The sequence below is a fragment of the Macaca mulatta genome, chromosome 9 (assembly GCF_049350105.2).
Source record: "Macaca mulatta isolate MMU2019108-1 chromosome 9, T2T-MMU8v2.0, whole genome shotgun sequence".
Taxonomy (NCBI): domain Eukaryota; kingdom Metazoa; phylum Chordata; class Mammalia; order Primates; family Cercopithecidae; genus Macaca; species Macaca mulatta.
Window position 1 is genome coordinate 51030629 of NC_133414.1, and position 13534 is coordinate 51044162.

The 13534-nt window shown below is 36.7% G+C and overlaps 1 protein-coding gene across 1 annotated transcript in view; it reads right to left on the minus strand.

The window, feature by feature from the left end:
* Window positions 1–13534, minus strand: part of LOC144331425 (ankyrin repeat domain-containing protein 30B-like) — a 132621-nt gene that overhangs the window by 26486 nt on the left and 92601 nt on the right. The window contains exons 36-40 of the mRNA XM_077947955.1: window positions 5605–5683; window positions 5224–5282; window positions 2957–3047; window positions 739–767; window positions 568–640 (exon numbers count right to left, since the gene is read on the minus strand). Of these exons, the coding sequence (XP_077804081.1) occupies window positions 568–640; window positions 739–767; window positions 2957–3047; window positions 5224–5282; window positions 5605–5683 (331 nt within the window). The remainder of the gene's footprint in view (window positions 1–567; window positions 641–738; window positions 768–2956; window positions 3048–5223; window positions 5283–5604; window positions 5684–13534) is intronic.

A 13534-nucleotide genomic window follows, 5' to 3' on the forward strand; every position in this document is an offset into this window, starting at 1 on the left:
ATTACTTCTCCCATTTTTAAAAACTAGGGATACCACACACAAACACACATACACATGCACACAGGCACAAACATGCACACCACACACACACACACACACATACACACGCACAGAGTAAGCTAAATCAGAATAACTGATTTCCTTAGGATGCTTCAAATGACTACATCCACATGAGGTAACCAATGTTAAAACACAATTGGCATGTCAAAAAGTGAAGCTTTCTCTGCAGTAAAGGGTAGAATTTGAATCAAGTTTTGAACAGGAAAAATATTAGAGTTTAAAAATTCATCTTCTTGAATCTTTAAGTCATACAGACATTCCCAATACAAAACATTACAGTATCAGAACATAAAAATAGAAACACCTGAAATTAAAGCTAATTTTTAAAAAAACTAATTAAAATTCATGTTCTTGTAAATAATCAGTTTTTCAAACGTGGATACCACTATGGACATTATTAACTCAAATATTTCCATAATATTTGAAAAATAAACATTGGGGAGATGAGACTATTAATATGTCAACTATTGAAATATTCATTTTAATATAGTTGAACTGTAAAATTACCTGCTCTCAATGTTTGTTTATTCCTCCTTTCTAAAGCTTTATTTGGAACAGAGTTTTGCATTTCAACAGCAGGCTAAATGGGTTTAGAAGAAAAATGATTAATAACGAATGTATACTTCACAAAATACATAGTTAATAAATAATTCAAGATAAAATTATAAAACTCAATACCTCAAAGTCAGAAGGCTTTTCAGTACACTCTAAAGCAAAAGAGATTTGTTATCAGTCATAGGTAAATATAACAAAACCAACCACAAGTGAACCCAGTGATAGTATCTAACTGAGTCCTCTTGCTCAGCTTTGAGAATGATTCCTTTAGGTTTAGGAGATTTTCTTTTGTTTGTTTCTTTAGGACACTCACATGACAGAAATACACTGAAGAAACTAGGAATCTACGGTTCATCAAACATGCACTTAAGATTTCAAAAGTGAGAATGTGTTTTGCATGCAAAATGTGTTGATATTAATATGTATATGCTGAGTGATGAAAGCATAAATGATCTTTGATCAGAGGAGCAAACCGTGACCCTGAAAAAATAAATGTCAAAGCTGAACATAGAATCCTACACCATATGTTTAATGAAATACATTAGAATAATTTATATCATTACATTCATCATGTTCTTTAATTTGTCCTACAATTGAGACGGTACACCGTTATGATGAGAGTTCAGCTGAATGCAGAACTGACATCTCATCACTGAACGTGTTACAAATTGATCAGCTTGGATATTTACTTAGGGGATAATACTAAATAAAATATTCATTGTTTTCCATATCCATGTGGTGTAATCATATGCCTACATTTCTGTATCCTCTAGTTTATCCTCAGAAATTTTCTTGATTCACTCATGTAAAAAATATATGCAAAATTCATTTAAAAGTTTGTGTAATGAGCTTTCAATATTGGCATGTTTATTCGAAAATTTATGGCAACATACTTATTACATACAAATAATATTTTATATTTTTAAATCAGGAAAATACTTATTTAAAAAAAAATTTAGAATTCAGGTAGTAAATTCAGTATTTTTTTGTTTCTAAAAATTAGTCTGCTTTATTAAGTGTCTAATGGATTTTTATAGAACAACAATGTTACCAAAACAATTTGCTTCATTAAAAATAAAGCCAATGCTCTTAGATTCAAATATTTCTCATTTGAATAGCTAATATCAACAAAATATATACCTTTTATGCTGATAGTAATAGAGAAAACTAAAAAGTCACCATAGTTTACTCCAATTCTAGTAATCCTCCACTTCCGGTAGTCTCTGGAGTACCCAAAATCTAATCTGGAGTGCAAATATTGTAAATGCATCTGAAGTGAATTCACTCAAATTTCCTATTCAGAAACTCCAAAGTTGCCTGGCTATCTTCTTTCTTGCCCCATTTCCTGCCTCACAATCCCTCTTCCTTAGCCAAAATAATGTCCACATCTGTGGTCTTCATTTTTCCCATTCAACATCTTTTAAAATCAATTTTCCCAACACTTTCTTTCTCTTTGATTAGGAATAGTATCTGACACCTGTAATTATTATTTCTTTACCTCTTTTTCCCCTCTGACCAGAAACAGATGCAGAAATAAAAGCAATATAATGCTTTTCCTTGACCCTGTTATGTCTTGATCTTCTATCCAATTGCTCTTCTTCCAGATTTTTCCAAAGGAAAGGCTATTCTCTTGCTACTTAAGAGTGAGGTCCAAGGACCACCAGCAACGGCATCACCTGAGAACTTATTTAAAATGCCAGAATCCCAAGTCTGCTGAATCACAATGTGCACTGTTAAAAAGGTATTCAGCTGATTTTATAAAGTGTGAAAACTTCTGGTCTATACTGAGTGTATATGACAAATTGTATACACGCATGGCTGTGCCAATATGCTTATATTCACCTATTGCAGATAAAACACAACTTTCTATGGTCAGTTGCTTCCATCCCTAATGCCTTCCCACCAGTGAGAAAGATAGGAGTGACAACATGTTTGCTGTAATTCCCTGGCAACTTTTGGTAATGGAAGGTCACTTTTTATTCTTCCCAGCTTTCTAATCATGCTCTATCTTTCTCTAAAGAATTATTTTATTTTACCATTCTCCATTATATAAACCTGCTTCTTGTTCCCTCATGTACTCCCTGTCTTCCTTGGTCTTCATTCCCTCTTTTACTCCTTTCTTCAGGTATATTGAATTTAAACTAATAATTCAGCTCTTTTTTTGGCACTCTCAATATAATCTGTTGCTAACACCTGAGAAGACATGTAACTTTCACTCCTTTTGTCCTTCCATGCTACGCGTTTAAAACATAATTTTCTTTGGCTGTCAGAGTATATCAGTCCTCATGCTTTTAGACAAATAATTGGTCAAATGATGTTTTAAATAAAAAATGGTTCTTACCTTCTATTTTGCCATTTATTGTCTTTATTTCTTTTTGATATGTAGCCTCAGTTAAACACACATAATTCTGTGTGTCACTCACAGAGATAATCTGTTAAAGATAATATTAATAAATAATTTCTTTTTTTTACTATTTTTTTTGTTTTGTTTTTTCTGAGACAAAGCGTCACAGGGTTGCCCAGTGGTATGATCTAGGCTCACTGCAACTTCCGGCTCCCAAGACCAAGTGATTCTTCTGCCTCACCGTCATGAATAGCTGGGATGACAGGCATTAGCCACCACACCTGGCTAAATTTTTGTATTTTTAATAGAGACAGGATTTCACCATGTTGGCTAGGCTGGTCTCAAACACCTGACTTTAAGTGATCCACCCACCTTGCCCTACCAAAATACTGGGATTACAGGTGTGAGACACCATAGCCTGCCTCAATAAATAATTTCAATTAAAAAATAATAATAACAAGCATCATATTTTTCATTTAAAATCTTTTTTAAAACAAAATTTTTTACTCTAAAGGTAATTAGATTTAAGGCTGTTCACATATGGAAAACCAAAACATTCAAGAGAAAACCTCAAATACGCTCTGTATATCATGCTTATCTTTTATCTTCATGTGACTACTGACTGGGTTACTGAGCAAAGAAAATAAATCATATTCCCAAAAAAATTCAATCGTGTGCATATTTCAAAAGGAATTAAATTCAAAGTATCTGCCTTACACTGTAGTCCTTGCAAAAAATAACAGGGCATTTCAAACAAAATACAACACAATTACACATTTGACATATGCATTATTACAGATTTTTTTGTTAAAAATTATGCACGGCATGAAGAGAATTTTCAGAGTATGTCATGCAGAGTAGGAATAGAATTCTGTAAAAGCTGTTTCACTTAGGAAAACAAAGACTTAAGATAATAAGAATAAATTTTACAAGTTTTTTGCTGATAAAGAACTGCTTGAATAAAAGATTCATAAGGAAAACATATTTTTGTTATTTTTAAATGAAAGCAAACAATCATTAAAGTGTGCAATTCATTCTTAAGACATAACTTCAAAAAAGTAGAGCAAGCCTTCATAAAAAGAGAAAAATAAAAGCATGTATTCATGAAACCTCTAACATGTGCCAGACACGTATTTGCAGATTTTTCTTCACCTTAGAATAATGAGGATGATGATGATGGTGGTGGTTACCCCACTTTCTACTTCCTAGTCGTTCTAGGTTGTTAAGAACAAAATGATGAACAAATATGTTCCACTGTTCTCTCTGTTCAGAATGTTTTGCTCCTAAACTTTCATATGGCCTAGTCTTCATCTTTGAGATGGAGATTAAATGGCAGTCTCAGACAGATCTACTCTGACCATAGAATTCCACTGCCACTCCCATACCCGTGCTAATTATAAAGTTCTTCAATTTTCTCTAACCAAACATTCTCTGTTTTGTTTTTAAGAAAAATTTATAATGACTTATAAGTGTTTTTTTGTTGTTGTTTTTGGTTTTTTTTGTTTTGTTTTGTTTTGTTTTTGAGATGGAGTCTTTCAAGTCCCAGGCATTATCGTTTTAAGTTCCAAGTTGAGCAAGACTAAGACTACACTTTAAACTCTTTGTCTCTGAATCCAATTAGAGCCTTTGTACATCTAGATATACACAGAATTATGTATTTGCCCATAAATGAACACAGAGAAATTATTTAGTTTTTAGACAAACTCAACTTCAGAACTCAAATAGATTCCTAGTGCCTTCTAAGTCTTATTTTCTTTTGCACTATTCTACATTGGCTTCAAAATTAATCCTGCAAATTAGCAGAATTGCACTATGCAGCTATTATCTACTTGGCACATGATTATAAAGTATGTTCTGATAAATGTCAGAAAATAAATGCTTTCTCTCTCTTTTTTTTTTTTTTTTTTTTTTTTTTTGCTTTTCTTTGAGATGGATTCTCACTCTGTCACCCAGGCTGGAGTGTAGTGGTGCAATCTTGGCTCACTTCAAGCTCCACCTCCTGAGTTCACACCATTCTCCTGCCTCAGCCTCCCGAGTAGCTGAGACTACAGGCACGCACCACCAAACCCGGCTAATTTTTTTATGTTTTTAGTAGAGACAGTTTCACCATGTTAGCCAGGATGGTCTCAATCTCCTGACCTCATGATCACCCACCTTACGGACACATGCAGAGGTAAGAGTATAAAGTCAAATCATCTTTTTATGTTTTAAGATTACTCATTACTTAAGTTTTAAAAAAGCAACAACAACAACAATACACATACCTCAGAATCTGAAGATTCTGTATATTCTTTTTGTCTTGATTCTGATGTGGGTATCTTATCTACAAAATGTTATTCACAGACACATATATGAGAACATTTATTACTGTAAATTGTAATACCATATACAAATCTATTGCCATTTATGAGTATTTCAAAAACAAAACTAACAGCAAAAATAGAATTTCAGAATTGAAGCAGGTTCAGTAAAAAGAATTGATAGCATGAAGAAAGATATCAGAAAATATTTTTTTAAATAGCCATTGTATTTTGGTCTATAAAATTCTTTTGTAAATAATAGCACTTAAGCATAGAAAGATTTTCAGAGATATTCACTAATGTACCACTTCTATTATTTTGGTATAAAAATAAAATTGTCATTACTTGTTTGATCTTCTGGAGCTTGTTCAATAATGCCAATATCATTTTCTTGTTGTCCAGTTACTGTCTTTGTTGCTTCCTCCTATTACAAACAATAAACAAAAGCAACAACAACAACAAAAAACTTCAGGAAAAAAATGTGTTTATTCACTCACACAATTTATCAGTAAGACAAAAGAGAACAACAAGAAAAAACATACACTATATCTATCAAATCATAGGCACAATCCTGGGAGAAGCAGAAAATATACATGGAAGACAGGTTCTGGCCTATATTCAAGAAATGGTAGAGATATGTGAAAACAAAAAAAGAACAGAAAAGTATAATTCACCAGTTCTACAATTTAAGTCAATAAAATGCATAAAAATACAAAGGAGAGAACAATGAGTTTTACCTGAAAAGCAGAGAAAATGCCGCCATAATGGGGCCGTATTTGGAAGGACAGGCAAAGTGCAGAGTCAGGATACAAAGACTCTAGGTACAACAGCATGTGCAAAATAATAAGGCATGAAACAACGTGGCAACTGAGGGATGCCAAAGTGATGTGGTAAAACTGGAACACAGTCAGAGCAAATGAGTTGAAGAGACAAAAAATGGGACCAAACCCTGTAACATATGTGTCACGCTAGAATGTGAACTTAACCCTTCAGGTAATGGGTATCCGCTCAATATGCAGATGAGTTACATCATTACAAATATATTTTAGAAAGGTGACCCTTCCAGTGATGTAAAGATAGATGAACATGGGGAGATGGGGCAAAACTAGAAAGGAGTACTTCAAAATTATAGGTAGATGGTTAATTATGGTAATAAGATACGGAAAATTATAAGAAGGTAGATAATACAAATTTTGGTGTGTGACTGGCTTGGTGACCTGGAGGAGGGTTGAAGTGCAGGATGTGGGGGACAGTTGAAATGCAGGTTGAAGTGTTTGAGCAGTTCATGGCTACTTCCTAGATGTTATTTACTAGGATGGGGAAACCAGATGACTGAGTAGATTACAAAGAGTCAGAAAAGAGGCGGGAAAAGAATAAAAAAAAAAGATGCTTTCAGTTTGAGACCTCTAAGATTTGAGGCATCTAAGGGGCTTGGAAGAAAGATCTGGATAAATACATTTGGAGTATGAGTAGATGACCTACATGAGGAAAATTACATAGTGATAAGAAAATTAATATTTATAAGATAGACTAAATGGGTAGAATTAAGCAACACAAATCTATGCAGACTGTTGAAATTTTGGAAATGAAATTAAAGGAGAGAGAAAAACGTGGGATTAAGTTTCTAAGTTACATATTTCCAAATTTGTTCCAAGAATATAATTTTATTGATATAGGTAAATATTTCTGAAATATTATTGCAATAGGCATCTTTGAATTGAATGAAAACATTTAAATCTACAACAACAAGATTCTGAAAACCACTTTTATAAAAACCTTGAAATTTTTAATTGTGCAAGAGAAATGCTTACCTATAGAATTATGAGGCATTTTTAAGTACTACTATAAAGTGAGATAGAAATGTGAAACCCCGCTTTAAAATTCACATGCTTTTCTTATGTTCCTGTAAACAATATAATACTAACTCGAATTGCCTATTTACACCATATAGGATGACAGTTTAAAATTGGAGAAAAGATCTCACATAAAGAAAATTAAGCAATAATTATTCGAGTTGAATATTTAATAGTTTATATATATATCTATGATTGTCAAGCAGGATTCAGTATTCACAGGTGAAGAAAGAAACTAAAAACTTCAAGTCAACAGGATTCCTGAGTTTTAGAAACAAACAAATATATGTGCAAGGTTTAATAATTATGAAGACTGAAGTTAATAAGGCTTCCTGGAAATAATATAAAATATCTCCAATGTAAGAGATATATTTAAAAGTAAAAAGTGGGGGGGCAGAGCAAGATGGCTGAATTGGAAGAGCTCCAGTCTCTAGCTCCCAGTGCCAGTGACACAGAAGACAGGTGATTTCTGCATTTTCAACTGAGGTACTGGGTTCATCTTACTAGGGACTGCCAGACAATCGGTGCTAGTCAGCTGCTGCAGCCCAACCAGCGAGAGCTGAAGCAGGGCAAGGCATCGCCTCAACTAGGAAGCGCAAGGGGGAAGGGAATCCATTTTCCTAGCCAGGGGAACTGAGACACACAACACCTGGAAAATCGGGTAACTCCCACCCCAATACTGCGCTTTACCAAGGGTCTTAGAAAACGGGCACACCAGGAGACTATATCCCACTCCTGGCCGAGAGGTTCCATGCCCACGGAGCCTCCCTCATTGCTAGCACAGCAGTCTGCAATGTAACTGCAAGGCAGCAGCCAGGCTGGGGGAGGGGCGTCCGCCATTGCTGAGGCTTAAGTAGGCAAACAAAGCCGCTGGGAAGCTCAAACTGAGTGGAACTCACAGCAGCTCAAAGAAGCCTGCCTGTCTCTGTAGACTCCACCTCTGGGGACAGGACACAGCTAAACAACAAGAACAAAAGCAGCAGAAACCTCTGCAGACCCAAACGACTCTGTCTGACAGCTTTGAAGAGAGCAGTGGATCTCCCAACGTGGAGGTTGAGATCTGAGAATGGACAGACTGCCTGCTCAAGTGGGTCCCTGACCCCTGAGTAGTCTAACTGGGAGGCATGCCCACTAGGGGCAGACCAACACCCCACACCTCACAGGGTGGAGTACACCCCAGAGAGGAAGCTTCCAAAGCAAGAATCAGACAGGTACACTCACTGTTCAGCAATATTCTATCTTCTGCAGCCTCTGCTGCTGATACCCAGGCAAACAGGGTCTGGAGTGGATCTCAAGCAATCTCCAACAGACCTACAGCTGAGAGTCCTGACTGTTAGAAGGAAAACTAAGAAACAGGAAGGACACCCACACCAAAACCCCATCAGTACGTCACCATCATCAAAGACCAGAGGCAGATGAAACCACAAAGATGGGGAAAAAGCAGGGCAGAAAAGCTGGAAATTCAAAAAATAAGAGCACATCTCCCCCTGCAAAGGAACGCAGCTCATCGCCAGCAATGGATCAAAGCTGGATGGAGAATGACTTTGATGAGATGAGAGAAGAAGGCTCCAGTCCATCAAACTTCTCAGAGCTAAAGGAGGAATTACGTACCCAGCGCAAAGAAACTAAAAATCTTGAAAAAAGAGTGGAAGAATTGATAACTAGAATAATTAATGCAGAGAAGGCCATAAACGAATGGACAGAGATGAAAACCATGACACGAGAAATACGTGACAAATGGACAAGCTTCAGTAACCGACTCGATCAACTGGAAGAAAGAGTATCAGCAATTGAGGATCAAATGAATGAAATGAAGCGAGAAGAGAAATCTAAAGAAAAAAGAAGAAAAAGAAATGAACAAAGCCTGCAAGAAGTATGGGATTATGTAAAAAGACCAAATCTACGTCTGATTGGGGTGCCTGAAAGTGAGGGGGAAAATGGAACCACGTTGGAAAACACTCTTCAGAATATCATCCAGGAGAACTTCCCCAACCTAGTAGCGCAGGCGAACATTCAAATTCAGGAAATACAGAGAACGCCACAAAGATACTCCTCGAGAAGAGCAACTCCAAGACACATAATTGCCAGATTCACCAAAGTTGAAATGAAGGAAAAAATCTTAAGGGCAGCCAGAGAGAAAGGTCCAGTTACCCACAAAGGGAAGCCCATCAGACTTACAGCAGATCCTCGGCAGAAACTCTCCAAGACAGAAGAGAGTGGGGGCCAATATTCAACATTCTTAAGAAAAGAATTTTAAACCCACAATTTCATATCCAGCCAAACTAAGTTTCATAAGTGAAGGAAAAACAAAATCCTTTACAGATAAGCAAATGCTTAGAGATTTTGTCACCACCAGGCCTGCCTTACAAGAGACCCTGAAGGAAGCACTAAACATGGAAAGGAACAACCGGTACCAGCCATTGCAAAAACATGCCAAAATGTAAAGACCATCGAGGCTACGAAGAAACTGCATCAACTAACGAGCAAAATAACCAGTTAATATCATAATGGCAGGATCAAGTTCACACATAACAATATTAACCTTAAATGTAAATGGACTAAATATTCCAATTAAAAGACACAGACTGGCAAACTGGATAAAGAGTCAAGACCCATCAGTTTGCTGTATTCAGGAGACCCATCTCACATACAGAGACATACATAGGCTCAAAATAAAGGGATGGAGGAACATCTACCAAGCAAATGGAGAACAAAAAAAGAGCAGGGGTTGCAATACTAGTCTCTGATAAAACAGACTTTAAACCATCAAAGATCAAAAGAGACAAAGAAGGCCATTACATAATGGTAAAGGGATGAATTCAACAGGAAGGGCTAACTCTCCTAAATATATATCACCCAATACAGGAGCACCCAGATTCATAAAGCAAGTCCTCAGAGACTTACCAAGAGACTTAGACTCCCATACAATAATAATGGGAGACTTCAACACCCCACTGTCAACATTAGACAGATCAATGAGACAGAAAGTTAACAAGGATATCCAGGAATTGAACTCATCTCTGCAGGAAACAGACCTAATACACATCTACAGAACTCTCCACCCCAAATCAATAGAATATACATTCTTCTCAGCACCATATCACACTTATTCCAAAATAGACCACATAATTGGAAGTAAAGCACTCCTCAGCAAATGTACAAGAACAGAAATTATAACAAACTGTCTCTCAGACCACAGTGCAATCAAACCACAACTCAGGACTAAGAAACTCAATCAAAACCACTCAACTACATGGAAACTGAATAACCTGCTCCTGAAGACTACTGGGTACATAACGAAATGAAGGCAGAAATATAGATGTTATTTGAAACCAATGAGAAAAAAGATACAACATACCAGAATCTCTGGGACACATTTAAAGCAGTGTGTAGAGGGAAATTTATAGCACTAAATGCCCACAAGAGAAAGCTGGAAAGATCTAAAATTGACACTCTAACATCGCAATTAAAAGAACTAGAGAGGCAAGAGCAAACACATTCAAAAGCTAGCAGGAGGCAAGAAATAACTAAGATTAGAGCAGAACTGAAGGAGATAGAGACACAAACAACCCTCCAAAAAACAATGAATCCAGGAGTTGGTATTTTGAAAAGATCAACAAAATTGATAGACCACTAGCAAGACTAATAAAGAAGAAAGGAGAGCAGAATCAAATAGATGCAATAAAATATGATAAAGGAGATATCACCACTAACCCCACAGAAATACAAACTACCATCAGAGAATACTATAAACACCTCTATGCAAATAAACTGGAAAATCTAGGAGAAATGGATAATTTCCTGGACACTTACACTCTCCCAAGACTAAATCAGGAAGAAGCTGAATCCCTGAATAGACCAATAGAAAGCTCTAAAATTGAGGCAATAATTAATAGTCTACCAACCAAAGTCCAGAACCAGATGGATTCACAGCTGAATTCTATCAGAGGTACAAGGAGGAGCTGGTACCATTCCTTCTGAAACTATTCCAATCAATAGAAAAAGAAGGAGTCCACCCTAACTCATTTTATGAGGCCAACATCATCCTGATACCAAAGCCTGGCAGAGACACAACAAAAAAAGAGAATTTTAGACCAATATCCCTGATGAACATCGATGCAAAAATCCTCAATAAAATACTGGCAAACCGGATGCAGCTGCACATCAAAAAGCTTATCCACCATGATCAAGTGGGCTTCATCCCTGCGATGCAGGGCTGGTTCAACATACGCAAATCAATAAACGTAATCCAGCATATAAACAGAACCAAAGACAAAAACCACATGATTGTCTCAATTGATGCAGAAAAGGCCTTTGACAAAATTCAACAGCCCTGCATGCTAAAAACGCTCAATAAGTTCGGAATTGATGGAACGTATCTCAAAATAATAAGAGCTATTTATGACGAACCCACAGCCAATATCATACTGAATGGGCAAAAACTGGAAAAATTCCCTTTGAAAACTGGCACAAGACAAGGATGCCTTCTCTCACCACTTCTATTCAACATAGTGTTGGAAATTCTGGCTAGGGCAATCAGGCAAGAGAAAGAAATCAAGGGTATTCAGTTAGGAAAAGAAGAAGTCAAATTGTCCCTGTTTGAAGATGACATGATTGTATATTTAGAAAACCCCATTGTCTCAGCCCCAAATCTACTTAAACTGATAAGCAACTTCAGCAAAGTCTCAGGATACAAAATTAATATGCAAAAATCACAAGCATTCTATATACCAGTAACAGACAGCCAAATCATGAATGAACTTCCATTCACAATTGCTTCAAAGAGAATAAAATACCTAGGAATCCCACTTACAAGGGATGTAAAGGACCTCTTCAAGGAGAACTACAAAACACTGCTCAGTGAAATAAAAGAGGACACAAACAAATGGAAGAACATATCATGCTCATGGATAGGAAGAATCAATATCGTGAAAATGGCCATACTGCCCAAGGTTTTTTATAGATTCAATGCCATCCCCATCAAGTTACCAATGAGTTTCTTCACAGAATTGGAAAAAACCACTTTAAACTTCATATGGAACCAAAAAAGAGCCCGTATTGCCAAGACAATCCGAAGTCAAAAGAACAAAGCTGGAGGCATCACGCTACCTGACTTCAAACTATACTACAAGGCTACAGTAACCAAAACAGTATGGTACTGGTACCAAAACAGAGATATAGACCGATGGAACAGAACAGAGTCCTCAGAAATAATACCACACATCTACAGCCATCTGATCTTTGACAAACCTGAGAGAAACAAGAAATGGGGAAAGGATTCCCTATTTAATAAATGGTGCTGGGAAAATTGGCTAGCCATAAGTAGAAAGCTGAAACTGGATCCTTTCCTTACTCCTTATACGAAAATTAATTCAAGATGGATTAGAGACTTAAATGTTAGACCTAATACCATAAAAACCCTAGAAGAAAACCTAGGTAATACCATTCAGGACATAGGCATGGGCAAGGACTTCATGTCTAAAACACCAAAAGCAATGGCAGCAAAAGCCAAAATTGACAAATAGGATCTCATTAAACTAAAGAGCTTCTGCACAGCAAAAGAAACTACCATCAGAGTGAACAGGCATCCTACGGAAGGGGAGAAAATTTTTGCAATCTACTCACCTGACAAAGGACTAATATCCAGAACCTACAAAGAACTCAAACAAATTTACAAGAAAAAAACAAACAACCCCATCAAAAAGTGGGCAAAGGATATGAACAGACGTTTCTCAAAAGAAGACACTCATACAGCCAACAGACACATGAAAAAATGCTCATCATCACTGGCCATCAGAGAAATGCAAATCAAAACCACAATGAGATACCATCTCACACCAGTTAGAATGGCAATCATTAAAAAGTCAGGAAACAGCAGGTGCTGGAGAGGATGTGGAGAAATAGGAACACTTTTACACTATTTTTGGGATTGTAAACTAGTTCAACCATTATGGAAAACAGTATGGCGATTCCTCAAGGATCTAGAACTAGAAGTACCATATGACCCAGCCATCCCATTACTGGGTATATACCCAAAGGATTATAAATCATGCTGCTATAAAGACACATGCACACGTATGTTTATTGCGGCACTATTCACAACAGCAAAGACTTGGAATCAACCCAAATGTCCATCAGTGACAGGCTGGATTAAGAAAATGTGGCACATACACAGCATGGAATACTATGCAGCCATAAAACAGGATGAGTTTGTGTCCTTTGTAGGGACATGGGTGCAGCTGAAAACCATCATTCTCAGCAAACTATCGCAAGAACAGAAAACCAAACACCGCATGTTCTCACTCATAGGTGGGAACTGAACAATGAGATCAGTTGGACTCGGGAAGGGGAACATCACACACCAGGGCCTATCACGGGGAGGGGGGAGGGGGAGGGATTGCATTGGGAGTTATACCTGATGT